The following is a 25,362-nucleotide window of genomic DNA, read 5'->3' on the forward strand; positions in this document are numbered from 1 at the left end:
TGCTTCCTCAAGCTGAGATGAAATCTCTCCGTGTAATTTCCTCCCATTAGTCCGGTCTCTGCCCTCAGGGCCCCGAGGGCCCGCTGGCTCCCTCCAGCCTGCAGACACCTGCAGATGGCCAGCTCTTGGCGGGAGGAGTATCCACTCAGGCTGAACACACGGTGGCCTTGGCCTGGCCTCAGGACGCAAGGTTCCTGCTCTCACCCACCCTGGTCCCCACTCTCCACCCACAACCAGCCGGACGGTAGGCTTGCGGGGACAGCCTCTGTTAAGCACTTGGAAGGGCTAGTCCCGAGTCCTGCTCTGCTGGCTGGGATCAATAATAATAACTGAGGAGTTCCCGTCGTGGCTCAGTGGTTAACAAATCCGACTAGGAACCAAGAAGTTGTGGGTTCAATCCCTGGCCTCGCTCAGTGGGTTAAGGATCCAGCATTGCCATGAGCTGTGGTGTAGGTCACAGAGGCAGCTTGGATCCCGCGTTGCTGGGGCTGTGGTGTAGGCTGGCGGTTACAGCTTCGATTAGACCCCTAGCCTGGGAACCTCCATATGCCACAGGTGCGACCCTAGAAAAGACAAAAGGATAAAATAATAATAATAATTGGCACTGATCGCCACTTAGCAAGAATCTACTCCGCACCTGACACTGTGCGAAGCACTTTATAAGCAAGAACTCAGCTCATCTTCCCAGCTCTTGAAACAATACTACTGCTGCTCCCACTTAACAGATGTGGAACGGAGGGCTTCAAGGAGGAGGTGACTCATCCAAGGCCCCACGCACAGTGAGTAAGTGGAGAAGCCCTAGTTTGCACACGGGCTGTGAGCGCCAAGCCCCGGCTCTTGACACCAGACAGACAGCAGTAGAGGGACAGAAGAGTCACTCACCGGAAACAGGGAACAGTCAGGAGAAGCTGAGGGACTCACAATCTAAAGGCAACGGGAGTCTAGACGGGAGAGCGTTCCCTGTGGACCCGAGTGGGTGGGAAGACTTCCCGGGTAAGGGAGAGACCAGAGATGACCCTTGAAAAAACAAAGCATCTCAGACGCTGCTGAATTCCCAGCTAACAAACCAATGGGAAGAGCCACTGGGGATTTGAGAAACCGAGTTGGGTGGGACCTTTACACAACAGCTCCATCCCACGGGCAGCGGGCATTTATTAAACACCACAGCATGCTTGGTCCATGTCAGCACGTAGCGAGGACACGGATGAAGTTGCCTCGATCCCAAGAAGCCAAGAATCCAGTAGGGCTAGAGTGGAAGCTTGGTTAGAGCTCCAATGACTAGTTTAGGGTTGCATCTATTGCAAATTTTCTCCCTATCAGGGACGCAAATAAAAAGTTTTGGGTAAAGAGTGCCCCTCTCTGTCTCCTGAAATCAGGAATACCAGCTTTCCTCCAGAGACTTTCAAGGGAGTCATGTTCTTTGGAAAATCATACATGGAAACACAGTTATCTGGTCACATAAGTGTGGGGGGGCACTGAACCGAAGAAGGCTAGACCAGATTTCTCTGATGCAGGACTTCTCAGAGACTTGACTGGCCGTGTACAGCCAGGATCGGGTACAGGTCCTCTTTAATCCTCCCTGCCTCCCACGTCCTGTTGTTCTTCCCCCATCCCTGGCTGCTAGAAATGAGAGAGGGCACTCTGCATTGGGGACTGAGCCAGGAAAGCCTGGAAGCCCAGAGCAAGATGCTGGATAATGCACAAGGGAGGTTGGCTGTCCCAGAAGAGGGAGCAACAGGGAAACCCAGTGTCTGGGAAAGGGTCCTTGGGAAAAATTGTCCCAGTCGGTGGGAGGTGAGGGGACCAGAGGAACTGGGACGTGAAGATGTGCTGTTCCGGGCAAGGCTCAAAAGAGAGCCAGACTCTCTCCCAGGGTCCTGCTCACCCAGGCCCAGAGACCCTATGGGGTCCAAGTTCATCACAACTCAGTGTGGGCTATTGCCCATCTGATGAAGGCTCTGTCCTCCCAGATTCTCCTTGTTGCCTGGCTTGACCTTCTTTGTCCAGGAAGCCCTGTCTAAAATGACATGCACACCACAGCCATGGTTTTGAACCACTGGCTCCTGGAAACTCTATTGGCTGGATGGCCTCTACAGGATGGCAAGTTCCTTGAAAGCAGGTACTGGGCTTGCTGCTTCCTTCCTGGATTCTAAATGATCCCTGCCGTGAAGGATTCATCATCCATCTATTCATCCGTCCATCCATCCATTCATCCACCCAGAATGTCATCCACCCCAAAATTGCTCAGCACTGCGGTTTGCCAGCTCTGTGTCAGACCCTAGCAATAAGCAGCAAAACCCCCGACCGCCCTGTCTCAAAAAGAGACATCGAATGGTACTTTCCTAGTGAGACATTCGTATATCAATGCACCCGGGGCTCTTGCCACACCCCAAATAAGGGCAAATGTGGGCATACTCCTCTGTGAAGCTGCAGGTGACTTTCACATGGACACTGGGTCTTCCCCACTTCCTGCTGCATTTGGGGTGCCCCTTGTCCCTCACTTCTGGACTCATCACCATGGGCCCCTCATTGCATGCCTGAAACTAGGTGAGGGGCACTGGATCCAGAGAAGGCAGTTCACCAGCAGGCCAGGGATGGAGCAGGGTCTGGGACCCAGGCCTCCCACTCCTGAGACCTCGGGAGACCATCGCACCCGGGTGGCACAGCGCTTGGCACACAGAAGCCACTCCCGGCTTGTCTTTGCTGCTAACATGTTGGTACCTCTGACTCCAGACCCTTCCTGTGGAAACCATGGGTCGTTTATTCCTCCTGGTGAGCGGATCCCGACCCCACTGACCTGGACCGATGGATGGCACCCTGTGGGAAATTAGCGCTGGGAAATTGTCATCACAAGACCTTTGCACCTGTGGGGCAGCACTCCTTCTAATGTCGCCCCTCATGCCAGTTTGGCCAAACATCCTTGGAGTTTCATCAGGAGAAACTAACATTGAGCTTTATTATTAAATTTCTTTTTTAAGAGCAGTTCTTGGTTGTTGCATTAATCCTGGCGGGTCAGGGGACAACCACACAGACGATTATAAAGAAGAAATACATAGTTCGGTCCCTGCCCTTGCTCAGTGGGTTAATGATCCGGCAAAAAAAAAAAAAAAAAAAAGAAAGAAAAAAGAAATATATAGAGGAGACCCCAAACCCTCCTTGCTTCATTCTAGAGGCAGCTGCCCGAGCAGTCACATCCCACCTGTTGTGTGTCTTTGCCATTCTGTAGGCCACAGCCTCCCACATATGTGCATACAGACACACATGCGCAGACGTGCAGCGACACTACACAATTTTCAGAGATCAAATTGTGTTTCTAGCAACAAACCATAGTCTGCCTCTAGGACGTGTGACCAGGCTTTGCCCTGAGAGAGAAAGTTCCATGGGAAGCGTTCCTGCCTGGAGCCAGCGGCCTGGCCCCCAGGCAGCAGGCAGCAAGCCCCAACAGGATGCCAGGCGGCTGGCGCGCAGGAAGAGCATTGCTCTGAACCTCTTCCCCGTTGTAATTTACCAAATCCATCTGGGGCTCCTTTGAGCTCTTTTCTGGAAACACCGCATCGCCAGGGTCTCCCTGGCAGAAGAGGTCAGCGAGTTCACGCGGGCCTTTCATGTTGAAGGAACTTGAAAGAAAAAGAAAGGAAATGTATATTTTTGGCCTTAGCTGTGATGAAGTGGGCTCAGGCCATGAGAACATTTAGAGGATTTACATGACATGACGTTACACGAAGAGCCAATTAGCCTAACAACTTCCGAAAAATATCTAGCTCAAGAGCACCCATTTATTAGAGGGTTGGAATGTGCTAAGCTCTCTTCCTTGATACATGATTCATCTCAGCCTTGCTCCCACAGTGCCAGGCAGGCTCTGAGGTGACAGTCATTTTACCCATGAGGAAGCCGAGGGGCAGGGGTGGGTCTAGGGCCCGCCAGCTCATAAATGACAGGGCAGGGATGGAACCCAGGTCGGTCTACATTCAAACCCAGAGCTCTCCGGTTCTGATCCTTAACCTTGAAGAGCTGCGTTCAGCATCTGAGTACAGGGCGGTCTACCTGGTTCATTTGCATAGAGATGAAGCCTCGTTAAATCCAGCTCTGATCTGGGTTTGCCTGAGTCCAGAAGAGTCTGGGGGCCTCTCCACGGCTGGTGCTGGTCCCCCAAATTCCCTGGCCCCTTCCGGCCGGGGCAGCCACAGCCGAGCCCACTCACCATCCCATAGTAGGGGTCCAGGGCCTATTGCCTCTGTTTGGGATCGAGTCAGTGCCCAGAGCAGGCAGTCTAGAATGGGTGCGGGACAGAGGTGGCACAGGCTGAGCCTGTCTGATTCAAGGGAGAGGCTCTGGGCTCTCTCACCCAGCAAAAAGCTTGAGCCACCTGATACAGACCAGCCAGGGAGATTCCTCCTGGTGGCGCCTGTATGCACCCAGAAATTTAGGACCCTATTACTGACAGCTCCATCAAGAGCATTTGTCTGCAGGAGTTCCCATCGTGGCTCCGCAGTTAGCGAACCCGACTAGCATCCATGAGGACACGGGTTCGATCCCTGACCTTGCTCAGTGAATTAAGGATCCGGCGTTGCTGTGGCTATGGTATAGGCTGGCAGCTACAGCTCCAATTGGACCCCTAGCCTGGGAACCTCCATATGCCACAGCTGCGGCAAAGACCACAGAGCAGGTAAGGACACCCTCTGAATTTGAGATATCAAAATGGAACACTAGAGTGTGGATGCTGGGGTAGCTCAGGAGTCAGACTGCCTGGACTCGGGATGTGAACACTCTCTCTTCCAAAGGTGTAAGACTTGGGTGACTTATTCAACCTCTCTGAGCTTTGGTTTCCTCATTCATAAATGGGGTGATAGTCCGTGTGTCATGGGATTGGCATGCTGATTGAATAAGATAATGTGGTGAAGCTGTTGACATGGCGCCTGACACACGGTAATCGCTCAGTAATATGAAGTCACTGCATAGATGGTGATGATAATGGCATCAGCATGGACCAGACAAGCGGCTGCTGCAGAGCTGCATCCCTTTTGAGGATAAGCTGGAGTACCCTTCCCTCTCTATCTCCACAACCCCATACAGAGCCTAACAAGCCCAGATGAAGTCCGCTTCGCTCAGGAAACCAGCCAGGGAGTTCCCTTGTGGTGCAGCAGGTTAAGGATCTGGCATTGGCAGCAGTAGCTCCAGCTGCTGCTGTGGTGTAGGCTGGATCCCTGATCCCTGGCCTGGCATTTTCCTCAGGCCACAGGAGTGGCAAGAAAAAAAAAAAAAGGAGTTCCCTTTGTGGCATAGTGGTTAACTAATCTGATCAGGAACCATAAGGTTGTGGGTTCGATCCCTGGCCTTGCTCAGTGGGTTAAGGATCCGGCGTTGCCGTGAACTGTGGTGTAGGTCGCAGATGAGGCTCGGATCCTGCGTTGCTGTGGCTGTGGCATAGGCCAGCGGCTACCGCTCCAATTGGACCCCTAGCCTGGGAACTTCCATATGCCACAGCTGTGGCCCTAGAAAAGGCAAAAAGACAAAAACCAACCAACCAAACAAAAAGAAGCCAGCCGATCACTCCAGCTACATTGATCTCTCCATGAACAGCTCTTTCTGCTCATGGTCTGTATAAATTAAGCCTGTAACAAACTTAGCTCTAGTAATTTCTCAGCTTCCCAAGCAGTCAGTGCCTCCTGGAGGGCAGGTCCTGTGTTCAGCCCCTCCCTTCTCCACGGCCTGAGTCCGAGGTTGGGTGCAGGGTAGATGCTTTCTCCGCAGGCTTCAGGCTGAGTCCAGTGTGGCTGCGGATGTCTGAGACTCAGGCCCTCGGTCCCGACTTGACCGCACCTCACCACCCCTGTGCTGGCTACTCACCCACCCCCTCCCCTGGTCCCACCCAGCAGGGCAAGAGCTTGGGGCCATGACTCCCTAAGGCAGCAGATCTCAGACTTTGGGATATCACAGCCCTATAAAATGTCCAACCAAATTCAGGGTGGGAGAGTGAACAGGGCGTGGCCGAGTTTTTCTTTTGCCACATAAGCATATTTTTAAAAATCAACTCTCATGATCATTTTAGTAAAGAAGGGCTGTTTTCACACCAATAGCGCAGAAGGTTCATAATCTCTGATTAGAGGCTAACCTTTCAGCTGAAAAACATTTAGCCTTATTGAGAAAAACAAACCAATCACCTCGCTATTGCCCTGATTTCTTGTCTTCCTCCGTGGAGAAAACGTCCATCTCCACTGGCCTGTGTCCACTGGGACCGCATGGGCCTGTGGACCTCTGTTCTGGAGGAGGCTCCTGATAAGCTGGGGTCACCCTCAAGCAGAGGTGGCCCTCTTAAAGCCTCTGGGTTCAGCACATTCGTAGTCCCGTTCAGCCAGCTTCCCAGAGGAGGCTCAGCCCAAAGCCAGCTCCTCCAGTCTCAGGGGCAGAGGAGGTTGGGGGAGGGCTGTGGGCCCCCTCCTGCATCCTCTCTCCTCCCAGCTGGGCCAAGTCCGCTGGAACACCCCTCCCCGGACCCCTGCCTTGCCCCACCCCTCAACACACCGCCTCTAGAGGGGATGAGTGAGACCCAGCAGCAAGCTCACCCCCGGGAAAGAGGACTAGGGGGAGACCTCATGGACAGGGTCTTCCCCACATCTAAATCCCCACGCTGAGCCCTAGTGCCCAACCGCCCCCCAGCCTCCGGAAGGGAGGATAAGCGGGCACTCCAGCCCTGAGGTGGGGGGGAGGCACCCCCCGGGGCGAATAGAGATAGGATCTGAATGCAGAGAAGGGCGGCCCTGGCGCTTTGATCCACAGCCAACGCGGCTGGGCCTGGACCCGCAGGGGCGGCGCAGCCCTCTTCCGGCCAGGCTTTGCGCGGCTGCTGGAGTCCTGTGGGACTGAACCGGACAAGCGTCCAAGACGCTCTCCCCTGCTAAATACCCTCTGCCCCAACTGCTCTCGGGAGACGTGGGAAAGTCTACCCTGAATCCAGCACAGAAACCTGCTGGGGTCTACGGTTTGCTGCCCTGGGATCCAAAAGGGCCAGTATTTTTTCTAGATGCCAGAAGTGTGCTCAGGAGACCCGTGTGGACATGACCCAAGGTGCCTGGTGGTGATATGGAAGTTGGTGCACGTTCCTGCTCTCCTCTAGCTACGGACGCGGCAGCCTAGATCTTGCGAGGGCCCGCTTGAGCCCCGCGGAGTCAATCGGCTCTGCGGGAATGCGACTTCCCGGTTGAATTGCTTGGGACCACCGACCCTCTTTAGAATCCCGCGGCCAACGTAGCTCGGGCTCCAGGCTTGGAACGCAGTTGAGAGAGTCGTCGTGGCGGGGGTGGGGGTACGACTGGAGGAACTGCATGGGGTTGGGCGGGATACTTGCTGCTATGCCTCTTGGCTGTGTTCGCGCCTCGGGCCGCCACATGGTTGAGGGACCCATCCACAGATGTGTGAGATTAAGAGCCCCACATGCAACAAGCACTCAATACATCTGTGAAGGGGTGTATGCTGGCGTTCGTGCAGTGTGCGGGAGACCTGGAAGGAGGTCCCGGATTGGCAAAGGACTGGTCGATGCGCCAGAGAATGGGGTTTTGAGGAGTCCTGGGGTTTGAGCACTGCTTCGAGCAACCCCCAAGCTCTAGGATGCCCCCAGTTCCAAGCCGGACATATTGGAACCGGGGCATAGATTCAGCTCACAGCTTGGCTCCGTTTCCAAATCACCCCCAAACCCCAGGAGCCTGTGGGACCCACGCCCTCTGCGGCTGGTGGGGAAACCTGGGCGCGGTAAGAGATTCCCTTGTTGAAGAAGCAGGGTCAAGAATCTTCGTTAGAGTCCCCGCATTTCAGAAGGATGATGCTTTTCAGGCAACTGGGACACCTCACTGGCGTACGCCTGGGAGAGCGAGCCCTTTAAGACTATGCCCACTGGGCGCGTCGGGGCCTCTCCCGGGAGAGGAGGAGGCGGGGCTCTTTGGCTCCGCCCACCCACCAGGCCCGCCCCCGGCGTCCCCGCCCCGCCCCCGGCACTCCGCCGGCGGCGCCTTTGATGTTCGGACCCGCCAGCTCCGGGAGAGGCTCAGCCCGGCGCCCGCGCCCCGCGCCCGCAGCCCGCCCAGGCGGAGTCAGCCCGCGCTCCGCCCGCCGCGCTCCGGGCTCGGAGGTCCGGTCTCCGGGCTCGCCGCCTCCGGGGCCGGCTCCGCACCCCCGCGCCCCGCGCCCCGCGCCCCCGCGGGCGGAGCGCACCATGCCGCAGCTGGACTCGGGCGGGGGCGGCGCGAGCGGCGGCGACGACCTCGGCGCGCCGGACGAGCTGCTGGCCTTCCAGGACGAGGGCGAGGAGCAGGACGACAAGAGCCGCGACAGCGCCGTGGGCCCCGAGCGCGACCTGGCCGAGCTCAAGTCGTCGCTGGTCAATGAGTCCGAGGGCGCGGCCGGCGACGCTGGGGTCCCGGGGGCGGGCGCCAGGGCCCGCGGCGAGGCCGAGGTCGGGGCCGAGGTGAGCGCCAGCCCGCGCCCCGCTGCTCCCCCGCGGCCGCCGCGCTCCGCCGCCCCCCCGGCTGCCCCCGGCGCCCGGCTCGCGCTGCCCTGCCCCTCCCTCCCGCGACCCTCGGGGATCACCACCCATCCCACCCCTCCTGGCCGGGGTCTCGAGCCCCCAGCTCTCCCAGCCCTCTCAAGGCCTCTCTGGATCTCCCCGCAGGCTCTCGGGCGGGAACACACTTCGCAGAGACTTTTCTCCGACAAACTTCCAGAGTCTCTGGAAGATGGTGAGTTTCTGCCCGGCCTGGCCCGGCCCCCCTCCTCACGCTCGGGCCCGGCCTCGGTGGGAGAGCCGGGCTGCAGAGGGCGGGAGGGAGCCGAGGGGTGCCCCCCTCGCAACTGCAGCTCAAGGAGGCGGTAAAACCGAGGGGGTGGGGGAGTGGGGGGCGGGTTTCCCGGGCGCCGCCGGGCTCGAGTCACTTCCGGTGCCCTGACCTTTATAGGAGTAAACAGACCCCCGCCATCTCCGCCTCCCCTCCTGCCCAGGTGACTGGCTAATCCCCCGTCTAGAGGAGAAAGCGTTGGCCCAGGTTTCTTGGCCGGAGGGCCGGGTGGGGGGTCGAGTCGAGGAGATCCGAATCGCAGTACTTGGCCAAAGCTTGGCATTGAGGGTACCCCCAGCCCCTCAGGTCACGACCTTGAAGGGGACCCCCTTGGCACTTGGGATTCTTTTCTGGAGCGAGCAGACCACCTTCAGCCCCGGCCGCCCTGGCTGGCGCGTCTGACCAGCTGTGGTTTTTCCAGGCCTGAAGGCCCCGGAGTGCGCCAGCGGCATGTACAAAGACACCGTCTACTCCGCCTTCAATCTGCTCATGCACTACCCACCCCCCTCGGGAGCAGGGCAGCACCCCCAGCCGCAGCCCCCGCTGGTAAGTGGCCCCAGCAACCCAGCCCGCCTTGTGCCTGGCCACCTCCTTGATCAGGTATGTGAGGCGTAGGCAAGAAGTGCCGCTTCCTGGAACAAAATAGATATAGGAGAGCTGTGTTCTTGTCTCTCTCTCTCTCTCTCCCCATATCCACCCAGTGGGGTCTGAACCAGAACCTTCCTGAAGGAAGGAGGGCCCGGGGCACCGCACTTCCCTCCAGCTGTTGGCTTTTGTCTTCCCAGCTTGCTCACCAGCAGGTGCAGGCGCTGTGGTCTTGGGGTTAGCTGATGGCTGGGGTGGAGCCTCCTCTGAGAACTTTGAAGCCGAGACCACCTACCTGTCCTAAGGGTGGTGCATGGAGTGTGGTCAGAGCTGTGAGCTTTGCTGTAAGCCTCGGTGTTTGGAGGGATGGGCACAGAAGCTGGACTGCTTCGGGGCTCCTGGTTGTGCGGGAGAAGCGGGCTCTACGCACTCCGTCCCCGTTGGCCCACGGATGTGCCCTTGCCAGAGAAAGAAGCCAAACCCGATGTGTGGAACGTGGGTTTTTGTGAAGCTGCCTTGGGCTCAGACACACCAGGAAGGGTTTGCAGAGGTGTCTTAAATCAGTAAAGGGCCTGTTGAATGAATTTGCAGATGAAATGTTGAAGGACCCAGGGCTTGGGGAAGATTCCAGGATCATGACAAACCATGCCTTTCTGCCCACTGGTGCAGATGACCTAAAGTGTGAAGAGCCTCTTTTGCGTGCTTTGGAGCAGGAAGGCTGCTCTTGCAAAAAGTTCAGATGAGTGTTGCGGATCATGCTCCGTTGGCCCAAGTCAGGGGGGAGCCGAGAGCTTCTAGAGTACATGAAAGGTTTGGGGGCTGTAGTGGGCAGGTGTGGGTTGCAAATGCAGACCCAGCGCAGGTGGAGCCTGCAGAGGGAGGCTCCCGTGGCTTGTGGTGGGGTCCCCCAGAGGGCTGAGAGGGACTGCCATGCTGATTCGGGAGTGAGGAGAGCTGGCTCTGAAAGCTCTTTCGGGCTGAAGCTGGTGGGACGTGAGAAAATAAATGAAGGCTTCTCTCCGGAAACCTAGGATGAGAAACCTGGTAGCCAGCTGCCTAGAAATGAGCCCCTCGCCCTTTGGACCCCCATCCCCTCATCTGCAAAGGAACACGTCGGCCCAGTGTTCTTGCTGGCTTTGTGCTCTGGGGTGGCTCCATCTGTGAGCTATTTGCTTCCTTCTGAGCCTGTGAGGGACGGGGCTTGCCTGCCGACCTTGCCCCCAGAGACCTGTCCCCTGCATGAGCTGATACTTAACAAAGATGCTTCGGTGCCACCCCCGCCCCCCCGCAACGGGTCAACCCTGAGATGGGGGCCAAGTGTGGAACATAACCCACCACTGCCAAACCGCCCCCAAGCGAGCTGCGTAGACAGGGAGCTGGGTCCCTGTGATGACGGCGACTAGACCAAAGGCCTAAGCGCCCAAACAGTCCCAGCAAGCAGATTCTCCCCAGCCTCCTGTGACTCCAGAGAGATGCGGCGGGGAAGGCGGTGTTTCTGTGTCCCTTTCACAGCGTGGGCTGTGGTAGGAGAGGGCCCGGAGGGGGAGCGCCTCATTCTCAGTAAGGGTGTGCTGGTGGGACCGATTGGTGTCGTGTAGCTTACGCTGGTCAGGGTGTGGGCAGCTGGATGGCCGCCTCCAGCCGTCAGCCTGGAGGGAGTAGGGGCTAAGGCAGGCCCCGCTCCCCTGGCCTGGGTCCTTGATGTTTTCAACCTTGGGCTCTTTCTCAAGCTCCAGCAGATGCAGTTCTGTGTGTCATGCCCCCTCTTCTAGAAGCAAATCCCTTTGTCCTCCCTCCCACTCAGCTGTAGCCTCCTGGAGCCCGGCTTCAGGCAGCACAGGGGGAAGGCAGGCTCATGGAGCCCTGGCTTGGGCTGCTCCCTGGGGCCGGAGTCAAGGACAGAGGCAAGGACCTACGCTGGGGAAAGGCTGGGAGACGTAGATGCGCGTGGAGGGAGGGGAGCCTTTTTTAAGCAAACCTGAGAGTTGGAAACACAGCAAGTGAGAGGAGTGCATGTATCACTTGGAGTATTGTGTGGGTCTTTAAAATATGGTGGGGTTTTAAAAAGCAGAATTCGTAGACCCCATGTTTTAGGAACATGTTTATCATGTAATTCAAGGTTCATGGGTCTGGAGTGAGGAAAGATACTCTTATGGGGGGACAGGAGGCCCTTGCGGGGGCCCTGGGAGCAAACTCGCCTTTCCCAAACTTACGCTTTCCTGAGCGCACCTTCAGGGCCCAGCCGCCCAGCCCCTGCCCTTGGCCTGGGCACCAGCCTCCCTGCTCTTTGCCTCCTCTGAGCAAATCCAAGTGGTCTGCCATCGTGCTGGGGGCTCAGGGCCCATCACTTGACCTCCCAGACAGTGGGCAGAACCCACGCCAGGGACCCCCTCTGCCCTCGTATGGGCGGAAGGCCCACGTGGCTACCACACCGGACACCTCAAAGCAGGCGGGCTCCAGCCTTGCCAGGAGCAGTGGGCCAAACAACCACCTCACAGCCAGCTGCCAGGAGGCAGAGGGAAGTCCTTTTCCCGCAGGTGGCTTCTTTTTGGTAGTTGGCTTCTTGCAAACTTTGTTTGGGGATGGGAAACTAGGTCAAGGTTTATTTCACGGCTCGTGTCTTTCAAGCAGCTCAGGTAGGCTTGCAGACAGTTCCTGGCCTAGACCAGTAGTCACTGCTTGTTTTGTTTTACTTGCTCTGCTCTGGGATTGTGAGGGGTGGTGAGCAGGTCCTGGGCCAGACGCTGAGGGATTTGGGGGAGCGGTAAGGCATCACTCTTAAGGAGACGCACACTCTTGGAGTGTGCAGAGCTGCCAGTCTGCTGCAAATTGTCATCTCAGAAAGGATAACAGGGGAGTTCCCATCGTGGTTCAGTGGTTAGCGATCCCGACTAGGATCCATGAGGTTGCGGGTTCGATCCCTGGCCTCGCTCAGAGGGTTAAGGATCCGGCGTTGCCATGAGCTGTGGTGTAGGTCGAAGATACTGCTTGGATCCTGCGTTGCTATGGCTGTGGCGTAGGCCAGCAGCTGCAGCTCCAATTCGACCCCTAGCCTGGGAACCTCCATATGCCACTGGTGCGGCCCTAAAAAGCAAAAAAAAAAAAAAAAAAAAAAAGGCTAGTAGGCCGTATCGTTCTTCTGGCCCCTTCTATGGGCTCTGCTTGGGGCCTGTGCCCTGGAAGGCTGCTGAGCCTTTTGCCATTTAGATGAAATGCCCAAAAAAAGCAAATGCATAGAGACAGACGGTAGAGGGGTGCTTGCCAGTGGCTGGGGGACGAGGAGAATGGGGGGTGAGTGTTAATGGGTGTGGGGGTTCTTTTTGGGGTGGGGAATATGATCCGGAATTAGGTAGTGATGGCGGTTGCAAAACCTTGTGACTATGCTAAAGGCCTCTGAATTCTAAAATTTAAAATTGTCACTTGCGGAGTTTCCTGGTGGCTCAGTGGGCTAAGGGCCCGGCTTCGCCACTGCTGTGGCTCTGGTGACTGCTGTGGCGAGGGTTCCGTCCTTGGCCGGGGAACTTCCGCATGCGGTGCACACAGCCACAAATTCAATCAACAATAATGGTCAGTGATGAGGTGTGGGAATAACACCTCCACTTAAAAGTAGAGCCTTTTGGCTCTTCTCCGGCCGTTCCCTGGGTGGAGGCAGCGCAGGCTCAGACCAACGACTTGGAGGAGCCCACTTGGAGCTGTGGCCTCGGGCTCGGGCTCCCGGCCATTGGGCTCACAATCTCTGACTCCGGGGTGTGAGGGCTGAGTGAGCAAGCCCTCGGGGAGCAGGAGGGGAGCCTCCGTGCAGGACCTGAGCAGAGGAAGGAAGTGGTGCTGACGCGTGGCCAGCCTGTCCTGGGGAGCTCTGCAGAGATGCACCCACCCAGTCCTCCGCACCCTCGGAGGGTGAGCAGCCGGGCCTCGCGGGGGAGGGTTGGCGATGCTGGGCCACCAGCCCTGGTTGGGGTGAAACCTGTTAGGAAGGAGTCTGGCACCAGACAGGCCACCAGCCGGATCAGAACCCGCCTCTGTCTCTGGGAGCATCCAGGGAGCGGAGGAGCCCGATGGATAGAGCTGAATCCCTGGTCAGACCTGGCCCCCGCCTGGGCTGCGGAGGAGCTTCCCGAAGGGGTGACACAGACAGAGGGGATAGGCGGGGACCCGGCTCCCCTCCAGACACCTCACATCTTCCACTTCTCTACTTTATTCGCCACCCCAAGCCCAAGGGGTAGTGACAGCCTCCTCCTCCAGGGTGCCTCTGTCGGACCTGGATCGCCGCCGTCCAGGCTCCGCCGAGCGGCCAGATTAAGTCAAGTCCCCGCTGTGGCCCGAGTGCGCCCTTGAGGAGGCTCCCATTGCTCTTGGGGAAGATCTCCGCCCCGCGCCGCAGCCCGCGTGCCCGGGGGCCAGCCCTGCTGACCGCCCTGCTCATCCGCATCGTGCTCCTCTCTCCTTCCTCTTTTCGGGGCAGCTTCCCTAAAAAGCAGCCCCGTCGGCGTGCCGATGGGTCTGACAGCCGTCCAGTTCTTTGCCGTCGGGGCCCCTCTGCGCGCATTCCCTCCGCCAGGCATTCTCTCTAGGTCCTCACGTAGCTGGGGCCTTCTCAGCCCTCCCTCAGGGCTTCCTCAGATGTCGCCTCCTCCGGAGACCTCCTCTGACCATCCAGGGGGGGCCCACCGTCACCGCCCTGGACCTCTGCTGCCTTGCCCACCCCAGCAGCTCTTGAGGCCAGGGCTGTTGGCCCTTGCCATGCTGAGGCCAGAGACAGCCCGTGTGGCAGAAGTGTCCCTGAGCCTCAGCTTCCTCATCTGGACTCTGAGAGTGACAAGCCCTCCTCCAGGGCTGGAGTGAGGACTGCAGGCAGCAGTGCTGGGAACGTGCCCCCAAGGTGCCAGCATGGCCCGGGCTGGGGGCTGGGGGTTTGGCCACAAATGGTCCTTCTCCCTTGCCGTCCTGGCTCCTCTGGGTCTGGGGGGCCCAGAGGTAGCTGCAGGTGCACTTGCACCTGGAGGGGCCTGAGCCCTGGGGCGCAGCCCTGGAGCGGGGACTCGGGTCTGCAGACCCCTGCTCAGGGCCCTCCCCCACGCAGGGGTTCTGGAAGGAAAAGTTACTCCTGCGGCAGCAGCCCGGGGGGCCATGGCCACGCAGCCCGGCCTGGGACTCCTCTCCCAGGACCTCAGAGGTCTGTCTGAAAGGGGCCCCTTCCCAGCTGCCTTTACCCAGGCTGCTGGGAGCTGAAGCTGATCTGTGAGAGAAAAGGGGACGAAGCCTTCATGGTCCGTAGCCTCTACCCCAGTCTCAGAGCTTTTCTCACAGCGCCCCCCACCCCGCAGGTCCCCCGGCGTGGGGGTGCGTGTTTGCAGACCCCCCAGTCGTGCCCATGTACAGCTTCTCTGCTCGTTTGTCCGCGTGTGTATTGGCCATTTCCTCCTCGCTGGCCTCTAGGTTGCTCACAGGTTGCCGCCTTGACCGGTCACTCCTGAGGCTCCGTGCTGATTATTTGCCCAGAGCGTGGGTTCAAGAGGTAGGCAGAGTCGAGGGGCTTTGCTTCTCTGAGCCCCGGTTCACCGCGGGTTCCCTGCGGTGCCTGAGCACAGCCTGCGTGGCCTTTCCCCTTTTTCGTTGTTCATCTCATGGGCTTGGGGAGGGCAGGAGGCTTAGAAGTAATTTTGACTTACATTCCTTCCTGCGTTGGAACATCTGCAAAGCCCCTCAGCTGCTCCCAAGGGGGGACTTGGTTTCAGGGTCCCCCGATGCCTTGCAGGGCCAGGAGAGCACCCTGAAAGAGGCCCGTCCCGCGGACCCCTGACCCTCCGTTTCCCCCGGTGCTGCTGTGTTAGGGCTGCCTGGCCACTCCTCCAGCTCAGCGGGGTGGAGGGAAGGACACACAGCCCTGGGTTGGTCGCCAGGACCCAGGCATTCTTTGCCAACCCACCCCGCCCCACCCTTCCAGGGTTTCACCGGGCAGCGTCCCCAGCTGGCAGACTCGGCTGTGCACTCCAGCTTTGCCCACCTCCCCAGGTGCCCCGAGACTTAGGTGTGAGTGGGGTTGAAGGGCTGCCTTGGCGGTCCCCTCCCAGGGGCGGTTGGCAGCCCGTGCCCTCCCGGGTCTCCTGAGGTCACACCCCACCCCACCCCACCCACCCTGGCCCCCGCAGGAGCGGAGATATCGCTGAGCTGGAAGAAAGGGCTGGAGGGGCACTGGTTTTCAGTCGCATAACTGCTGAGGTCAGGCTGGATCCGGGTGGGGACAGAGCCACAGTGGAGGGGCCCGGGGAGCCGAAGCCTCCCCCCAGCCTCCCCGGGCGGCTGCGGTCCCAAAGCCATGCAGTCACACTCCCTCATACCTTGTGACTGGCTGCTTCCTGCCACTGTGTACAAACAAGCCTCCGTTGGAGGAAACAGGTGTTTTATCAGGTCACAGGGTTCGCCCTCCCCCGCCGTACAGTGCGGGCGCCTCGGGTAACGGCCCTCCTCCTGCAGGTACACGCCAGGGAGGGGACGCCAGGGAGGGGACGTGTCCAGGGCCCCCCTGGGGCAGCTCCACCCTCAGTGTCTGCCGCCCCCTGGCTGAGTGGTCTCGGGAAGTTAACTCCTCTGGGCCTGAGTTTTCTCATCTAAACCCCAGAATAGGGAAGGCGCCTACCTCCTTGGGTTCCTGTGGAATGGACGAGATAGTGTATGTGGTGCTCCTGGCACATAGTAGGTGCTTCATGAGCAGGAGCCACCGCAGGGGGCACTGATAGGTGTGGGGGAATGGCCCCCGTAGAGGCCAATATGCCAGTAGGAGCAGCAGCCCTGATGCTGAGGTTGGACCCGAGGCCTGGACGCTCCCCCTCAGCTCAGCGCCAGTGCCCCTGGCGCAGGTGACGAGGACAGGCCCTCAGCTGGTCAGGGACACACTGCGGCCGTGTCTAGGCTCCTGCTCCAGACCCCTGATCGGTATTTAGAGCCCCCCATGTACTTAGCGCAAAGGGGGCAGCTGCCTCTCCCACCTGCAGCCCCACCAGTGCCCAGTTCCGGCAAGGCAGCGGGACTCCTGGGGGCTCGGTGTGGCCACTTGGGCTAAAGGACACTGCAGAGGGAGAGGGGTCAGCGGGGGCAGCTGGGGAAGCTTCCCGACAGGCCCAGAACCTGCCCCGGCGAGAGCGGGCGAGCTCTGCAGGTCGGGCACACAGCCCGAGCAGCGGGGACAGGCGGCAGTGCCTGTGTTCTCGGTCCCTGCGAAGGCCACCCGAAGCTCAGGGTCTGTGAGGCTGGAGGAGGGCAGCCCTGTGCCCATCGTGCCCAGGCGGTGCCAGTTCCAGAGCCCGGAAGTGGCTGGTGGGCACGTGCAGTGCGTTGGACGCAGAGGGAGAGGCAGGCGGATGCGGCCGGTGCAGGGGTGATGGGAGGGGAGCCAGCAGGGCCCAGGGACAGTGGGCTCTGGGCCCGGGAGACCCCAGTGAGCCGGAGCAGGCAAGGTGGGAGGGCCGCGGGTGCAGGTGGCTTCATTCGCTCCGTCTTTGTCCAGGGTCATGAGTCAAGCCGTCTGGCCCCTGTTGACGGAGGGGCACTGAGCCACGGTGTGGACAACCGCTGTCAAGAGCCCTGTCTCTCGCAGGACCCCAGGCCCCAGGAGTCTGCGGAGGGTCTCTGAGAACCCAGGACCCTGTTAGCTTCTCCCTTCAGGCGGTTTCTGCCTCAGCTCGCCAACCTGTGATCTTTGGGGTTTGGACGCGGGTGCCACCCTTAAAAAGGCGTGGCCCACATCAGCCTTGGCACGTGTCATCTGCGTGCTGTAGCCAGGGAAGGTTTGTCCTGGTCAGAGGGTTTGGCCCGTCCTGGTCCTGCCCGGGGCTCCCCTTGGCTCAGTCCCCTGGTGGGTAGAGGGACTGTCCCTTGTTGGATGGGGGGCCTGGCCCAAGGCAGGCCTGAGCGTGGCCCTCTCTCAAGTCTTAAGGGGAGGCTGCCTGCCTGCTGTGCCAGCAGCTGCGGCTTCAGAGCCCAGAGGGAGATGGTGACACACAGCCTTCACGCCCCAGCCAACCCCTCGGCCAAAGCTCCTTGGAGATCAGAGGAAGCAGATGCTTCATCAACGCCTTTGCCTCTGCCTTTCAAACAACCACCTCTGTCTCTCTCCAAGGACGGGAGACTCTCTGCTTTCAAGGGGTGACTGTGTGGCTGGACGGGCAGGACGTGGCCCCAGGGGTCCGTGGGCTCTGGGGGTTGCATGGTTAGAGCTGCGCCAGCCCACCATGGCCTCACCAGGGATGGCAGATCACCCCCCTCCCAGAAAGCCCAGTGTGCCCATGAGCGGAGGGGGCTGTGATGGGTAAGGCAGCCAGGGACCAGGGCCACCTCCTCCCCTGGCTCTGTGACCTCGCGCAAAGCTGTTACCCCTCCAGGTCTATTTGCTTCTGTAAACGGGGGTGCAGGTCCCTGGCCAGGAGGATTTCTGAGGTGCAGATGAGTGGCAGCTGGAGAGGCCTGGTCCCATGTGGGCCGCGGGCGGGGCTCTGTTGGGTGTTGTTGCAAGGGCTGCTCCAGGCCCAGCCTCCCCATCAGGCGACAGGGAAGGACAGGTGATGGGAGTCCAGCAGAGGGTGTCTGACTAACTCTGACCTGGCTCTGGTGGCAGCAGGCCCAGTCTCCGGGTCTGCTGGGCCGCCATCTGAAACGCATTACCAATGCTTTGTAAACTCCACATCATTCGGCCACATGAAAGCCTGGGATCTAAAAATAGCCACTCTCAGAGGACGCCCCGCATTGGTGGGGCTCGGCTGACCTCTGCACGCACACCCACGACCAGGCTGCCTCCCTTGCCAGGGAGCCCCAACTGGCAGGGCCACTCCTCCCCACCCTCGCGGTGTGGGCAGCCACCGCCCAGGGCCCCTTTATCTGGGCACAGATCTCAAGGATCTGGTCAAAGCTTCAGGCCCCAAGGCCTCACCCGGGGCAGAATGTCTGGAGAAGCCAGGAGGCGGTCGCTGGGGGTATGTCACCAGCCCCAGGACCCCTTCCGCAGCCCCACGTGTGCCTGGCGTGTCTGTGGGAAGCCACTGGCACCATCTTACAGATGAGGACACTGCAGCCCAGACGAGGGGGCTTGGCCACTGGCGGAGAGGGGACAGGAGGGCCACTGGTGGATGTGCCGGTGTGAGAAGGGCAGGGCTCTGCCGACACACAGGCAGGGCAGCCGTGGGTCTCCGGGCTGCTCAGCTTGACTCTTGGCCCTGCTTTCTGCGGGCTCCCTCTCCCTACGGTCTCTGTGACCGACTGCAAACCACTCTTTTCCCTAAAAATAAACATGCTTATGGGATTGGGGGAAGCTTTGTAGCTATCAAAGGAAATAATAGGGTGTTTAAGAAAATTACATTGCGTTTTAAATAACCAGCATGAAAGTCATTAAGTTTGAAGTTTCATTCAAATCAGATGGTTCTGTGGCTGGCCCGGTGGCCGGCCAGGCAGAGGGTGGGTCGGCCCTCAAGGACGCCGAGAAGCAGCCTGTGGAGAGCTTGCAGCAGCTGTGGTGAGGTCTCTGCTGGGCACAGCCGGGGCCAGGCGGGCGGCCCGAGCATATGCCTGGTTACAGCAGCTGCTCGGAGCCTGCCGGCAGGCTTTGAAGCAGTACCCAGCCTGGGAGCCTCCCAGCTGTGGTGGGCAACCCCCCGTGGGTGGGGCTGGGGGGGGGTGACTGACCATAGTCTAGAGGGTGTGGGGACAGATGCAGTTGGGATGGCGGAGGCCACAAGGGTTGATGGCCAGGTTGAGCTGAGGGTTTAAGGGGTGGTGGCTGGGATCAAAAGGGCTGGAAAGGATCTACAGGGCCAGGGCCACATCCGTGCCTGGAATCTCAATGGCTGGCATAGGGCATGACACATAGTAGGTGCTCGTAAACCTACTGTGTGTCGCTGAAAGATTAACAACAGCCGCAGCAATAGTGCATGTGTCACTTACTTCCCAAATGCCCTACCTGTGCCAGGGACTTTTAATTCCAGTATCAAGATTCCTGACAAGAGGCCAAGAAAATACATACAATTATTGCTCTCAATTTACAGATGGGGAAGCTGAGGCTCAGAGAAGTTAAGGACCTGCTAGTACATGGCAGAGTCAGGACCTGGACTCAGGGCTGGTTTACTCTAAAGCCCGTGCTCTGCCCCTTTGCTCGTGTGGCCTGAGTTAGGGGCTTTGCAGGCTGCAGAGGTGAACATTTGCGCTGCTCCTTTTGGGTGGGTGAGCTGGATTCCTCTGGCCTCAAGGAAAGACTTGGCCCTTCCTGCCCCTCCCGGGCGTGGGACGGGACTGGGCTGCACAGGAGGCCTGGTAGGGTCGGGGCTAAAGGGGTTGAAAGCAGGATCTCAGAACTGCCCGAATAACTGTTACCTGGGAAACTGGATAAATGACATTTGAGGTTACATCAGGCTTGACGCATGATGCAGGGACAGTTAAGAACCATGGCTAGTTGGATTCCTTCTTTTCTAATTTGGCCTTGGTCCTGGCTGAGCTTGGAGCTCACTTTTGGACTTCGGGGCCGGGGGCCCTCCCCCATGTGGTCCAGGGATGGACTCGAGAGTGTCCTAAGCTCTGGGCCAAGGGGAATGGCGGGCCTGAGGAATCTGAGGGTGTCGCTGGGCATGGGTGTCCTCTCCCCAAACCCTTTGGGAGAGTTGCTGGGGACCCAGAGCGGCCTGCCAACCCCGCTGGGGGCTTCCACCCCAGCTCTGGTCAGTGAAGGCCGTTCAGAAGCTCAGGAGTCTGGCCCAGCAGCCCTGTCCAAAGGCACTCGAGGGCCAGCGGGCCCGGCCTGGCACAGCGGCTGACTTTCCTAAAAAGCTCTGGTCTAGGGACATGCTGGCCTTTGTCTTTTGTTTTCTTCTTCATTAATGTTTAAAAGAGTAGCCGACGCAAGTATTACTTTGCTTAACCCCCATGAGATCCGGACGTGATACAGACGGAGCCCTTAAGCAGGGAGATGGTTGCGCTTGTGCAATGCCAGAGGGGAGGCGTAAACTCGGGCACCTGCCCCTCTGGAGCCCTGCCACCTGCCGCCTCGCCACTTAGGCAACGTATCTATCCCCTCATTTTGGACAAACTGGGTTTTCTAGCTACAGCTGGGTCCTCTTTGCTCCCCCGTCCCATCGCTCCCCGCTCCTCACCCCCCAGGAATGTGGTATTTCACCCTCTCCCCTGTGTTTTCACCCTGGTGGACCCAGGTGTGTATCTGTCAAGGCTGTTGGGTGTGGCTTCGGGAACCCCCAGCTCACCCTCGTGAGAGGTCCCACCTAGGAGGGCCCCCCTCTGTCTGCTTACACTGGGCCCCAGGGCCTTGGCTGGGACCATTCTGGGGTCTGAAGCCCCCAACAACACCTTGCCTTGTTCCCTGGGGATAAAACCTCTGGACTGAGTCCAGGCAGAGCCCCCAGGGCCTTCACTGGCAGTAACTGCAGAGGTTAGACCCAAGGGAGCTTCCTGCCCGAGGCCCTGGGGCAGAACTGTCCTCCTGGGGCTGGTACAGGCAGCGGGACAGACCAGGTAACTCAGAGACCCTCATCTTGTCTTTGCCCCTCAGAAGCCGGCTGGAATTAATCAGGGCAGGGGTGCAGTGCCGAGGCTGGGGGAGATCCCCCCCCCGCCCCCCGTCCCCCTGCCTCCCAGCCTCCAGCCATGGCCGACCGTCAGCCTCTGCCTCGCTGGGCCCTGCCCAGCTCTGGTGGCTCTGCTCCTAGGCAGCAGGCTTACCCTTCTATCCAGCCCTGGTATAAAACAAAAACAAACAAAAACAAACCCGGTGAGAGCCATCCCGGCTGTCAGTGGCTGTCCCCGCCGCCTCGCGTGTGGCGGGGAAAAGCCAAGGCCAGACCCAGGAGACGTGACCTGCCCTGGTTCCTTTCGTCAATTTCAGCTGAGGACCACGAGCACCTCAAATGAGGGCAGTGAAAACACCCTCCCCGCAGGCTCAGTGGAGGCCAGGGCCACGCCACTGGTCACTCTTTTCCAAGAAAGACTATTGCCCGGGTCTCGCTGGCAGAATCGGTGATCCCAGGTCCTGGGTGGGACAGGTCTTAGTGAGGGGACCCAGTGTGGGGCAGGGAGAAGCTGGCAGTCCCTTGGCTCCTGGGCATCACACGTGTGGTCTCCATGCTGCCGTGCTACCAGCCAGCCTGTGAGGCCTGTCCTGTCACTGAGTGGCAGCGACCACAGGCCGGGAACCCCAGAGCGTGGGACTCAAATCCAGATGTGTCACTGCTGGCTCTGAGACCTTAGGCAAGTCGTCCACGCTCTCCCGGCTCCCCTTTCCTCTGTGCACCGTCTTTGCACACACATCACACAGTGGTGGCGAGGGCTGGTGGGGTTCCGGTGGGCATGTGGGGCTCTGCGGGGTGCCAGGCACGGAGGGGGCTGTCCCTGGCGGGGCTGCCGCTGCTGCTCTCAGCCCTTCTTGCTACAGAGCCTCGTCCTCAAGTGCCTTTTCTTCCCCGAGCCTTGCTTCCCTACTGCCAAAGGTAGCCTGAGCCGAGGCTGTGCCACCGCAGCCTGCAGACTCCTGGGTGGCTGGGCATTGGGCTGGGCAGGGGGCCGCTGCAGTTACCAGTGTGTCAGTGGTATCAGCTAGCAGCTCGGCTGCAGCAGCTCCCGGAAGCTTATATTTTCCTCTAAAAACATCCTGTCCTGAGGGGCGTTTACCTCAAAGAGGAGGAAGGAAAACAAAAGTAAACGAATGCATAGAAACCACTGGAGGCTGTGGGCCAGGCCACTCAGCTCAGCAAGGTTCCGCTAGCTCCGAGGGTGCCTCGGGGCCGCGCTGGGTCTAGAGCAGCCTGTGGTTTGCCAAGGCTGCATGCAGGCACTCCGGTCCTCACCTCGGCCGGGGCAGGGGCCCGTTATCTGATGTCAGGGCCAGGCAGCTGGTGGACGGGCCACACGCACCTGTCGGGGCGCTCTGCTTCCATGGCAACGGTCCTGCGCTGGCAGGTGGGACTGAAGTCTTGGCCCACAAGGGTGTAGCCCCTGCCGCCACCCTCCCGCTCAGCTGGCCACAAGGCTCCGTGCTCTGCGGTGGGCGTCTGGCACAAGGTGTCCGGCACGCCGTGGGCGGGGAGCTTGAGGGCCTGGCCTCTGGAGGGCTCCGTGTCCTGAGCTGCAGTGCCCAGAGCGGGGCTGCAGGGACAGGGCCTGAGCCCAGTGGGGGGTCTGTCAGCAGAGGTGGGGTCTGCACAAATCAAGGCCTGGCTGCTATGCAAGGAAGTTCTCTTTGGAAAGGGGACATGCTTCCTTCTGGAAAGTTCATGCTCATGGTCCTAGGCCTTCGGGCAGCTTCCCACTCAGCAACTGGCCAGACTCCTCGGCACTTAGGCACCACTGGTGCTGGACGGTGGCCCCTAGCGGGCCCTGATGTAGAGGTCTTGGGGAGTGGGCCCCGGGCCTGGGAGCGCAGTCTGGGGGACCTGATCAAGGCCGGAAGGATGCTTAGGGGCAGGGCCGGAATGGAGCCTGGCTCCTGGCAAGGCAGGGAAGAGAAGCGAGAGCTTGGGAGGGCCTTTGGAGCGGAGTCACTGTGTGGGGCCGTGCAGGGGATCTGGCTCAAGGAGCTGAAACCCCGCCTATACTGTGCTCCCCAAGCCATGTGCCCTGGTGTGAGCCCGGGGGTCTCCAGAGGAAGGGGACTTTTTCTAATTAGCACAAAGGGACCATATGAACTAGCGCTGGCTCTGGCTTTGACTGTCTGGTTGATTCTGACCCCTAAGTTCTTGCAGGAAGAAGGGGTGGGGAAGACAGAGGCCTGGGGTCTCGGGTGCCAGGTAGGACGTCCTTGACTCCCAGCAGGGGCTCCGTACCTCCCAGCCTCCTGCAGGCTGCTGTGACCACGCCCAGCTCCAGCCAGGGGGCTTTGCCCGGTGTTACCCGCCTCCTCCACCACGTCGTCTTGCCCTGGGCCCCACCCACTCACACTGCTAGAGACCCAACTCTGAAGGCCCAAGTTGGGGGAGAGCCCTCCAGGTGGAGGGAACAGCATGGCCCTGGGGCCAGCAGCCCTCAGTGGCTGCGCACAGAGGGAGAGGAGGGCAGAGATGAGAATGTGACAGATGGCATCGCTGGTGGTGCCATCAGCACTGACTTGATGGAGGACTGTGCACGGGCAACCTCGGCGTCACTGAGCTCGCTTCCCTCGTGTGTCAAGTGGGAAGGACAATGCCTGCCTCAGTGGGTTGTCGCAGTGGCATTCCCAGTACTTGGTTTCATGTACTGTGCACTTGGTAGAACAGTAACTCAATCAATAGCCCACCTTTCTGTCGCACTTGAGCTGGGGATCTGCAGCTCCTTCTGTAGACTGGTCCCCAGAGGCCTGTCCCCAGCTCTGGAGCGGGCATCCCCGACCCTCACCCAGGAGCCCAGAGCCCAGCTCCATAGCAGATGAGCGGGTGGGCATGCCGAGGGTCCGGGGCACCGGCGATTCTGGAGGCCTTCCTTCAACCAGGCTTCGTGAACATGCCAAGTAGAGAATTTGAGAGGCAGGGGTGACCAGCCGGCCGATTGTGCCTTCCAGGACCCTCAGGCCAGCGCTTACAGCAAGTGGGCATCTCTGCCTCCTGGGCTGGTGGAACCCCTCCAGGCCACAGTCTCTTGCTAGTGGCCTTAGACGGAGGTCAGGATGAGAAGGAAGCAGGCTGGCAAAGAGCAGGCGAAGGGAGAGCCCGCGTTTAGGACCAGGACTCCTTCCCCTGCTCCCCCCTGTTCTGCCCACCATAACTGTAGGGACTCGGTGGTACAGTGGGTGGCATCTCAGCTCTGCCGCTTAGGAGCTGTGTGACCTTGGCAAGCTATGTATCATCTCCGTGCCTCAGTTTCCTCATTTGTCAAATGGGAATAATTGTACCTACATCATAGGTTTTAGGAAAGTTTGAGTTAAACTTTGTAATGGAGTTCCCGTCGTAGCTCAGTGGTAACAGACCCGACTAGGATCCATGAGGACACGGGTTGGATCCCTAGCCTCGCTCAGTGGGTTAAGGATCTGGCGTGGCTGTGGCTATGGCATAGGCCAGCGGCTACAGCTCCAATTCGACCCCTAGCCTGGGAACTTCCACATGCCTCGGGTGTGCCCCCCCCCCAAAAAAAAGACAAACCCAAACAAACTCTGTAAGGCACTCAGAACTTGGCCTGGCACAGGGTCAACAATCAGCGGTCAGTACAGGTGCTGTTCTCTTGGCCTGAAGCATTCTTTTGCCTGATACACAGTAGGAGCTTCATAAAGAAATCCTGATTGTGTCTAAGGGTGATGAGCTGAATTCTGGTGCAGGGTGTGTGTGTGTGTGTGTAAAGAAATCCTGATTGTGTCTTAAGGATGATGACTGAATTCTGGTGGTGTGTGTGTAAAGAAATCCTGATTGTGTCTAAGGATGATGAGCTGAATTCTGGTGCAGGGTGTGTGTGTGTGTGTGTGTGTAAAGAAATCCTGATTGTGTCTAAGGGTGATGAGCTGAATTCTGGTGCTGTGTGTGTGTGTGTGTGCGTGTGCGCTGGGGGGCGGGGCTTCTCCCGGGGCGCAGGGCCTGCCCGGGGGAGGTCTTCTTGGAAGGGCCTCTCGGGCCTCACATGCTCCCCACCCCCAGGCTTGAGACCAGAGGAAGCAGCAACTTTCTTCGCTGGGAAAGTGTTGTGGGGCTCAAGCGTTTGGGGGTTTTCAGACTCAACCGTCAGAGGCGAGGGAGTTTCTCTGCTGGCGGCGGCGAGGGCTCTCAGGGTGCTCGCAGCCTGTGAGCGGACCTCTGCGGTCTGCAGGGAAAATGCCGACTGTGTTTATTTTTCACCTGAGCCTGCAGGAAGTGGGGGTGGGGAGGGCAGGCGGGAGCCACCCAGCCAGGCCCCAGCGCCACTGCTGCGCCCAGAAGACCCACCCCAGGCGTCCCTCGTTTCCACCGCCTCCTGCACCTCCAGCCCCGGGCGGGCGCGGCTGCCGCACGTCCCCCGAGCATGAGGA

At 59.5% G+C, this 25,362-nt stretch overlaps 1 protein-coding gene across 9 annotated transcripts in view; it reads left to right on the plus strand.

Moving 5' to 3' along the window:
- The window catches only part of TCF7 (transcription factor 7 (T-cell specific, HMG-box)), a 33,584-nt gene continuing 16,228 nt past the window's right edge, over positions 8,007–25,362 (plus strand). For 2 of the 9 annotated variants that reach the window (XR_002341911.1, XR_002341909.1), the window contains exons 1-3: positions 8,007–8,458; positions 8,663–8,729; positions 9,247–9,371. Coding sequence is in view for 6 of the 9 variants with exons in the window: in XM_021084757.1 (XP_020940416.1) it covers positions 8,009–8,458; positions 8,663–8,729; positions 9,247–9,371 (642 nt within the window). In the remaining 3 variants the exon portion in view is untranslated. The remainder of the gene's footprint in view (positions 8,459–8,662; positions 8,730–9,246; positions 9,372–25,362) is intronic. The other 7 variants (XR_002341910.1, XM_021084757.1, XM_021084755.1 and 4 more) reach the window with 7 other exon arrangements.

Source organism: Sus scrofa, chromosome 2, assembly GCF_000003025.6.
Source record: "Sus scrofa isolate TJ Tabasco breed Duroc chromosome 2, Sscrofa11.1, whole genome shotgun sequence".
Taxonomy (NCBI): domain Eukaryota; kingdom Metazoa; phylum Chordata; class Mammalia; order Artiodactyla; family Suidae; genus Sus; species Sus scrofa.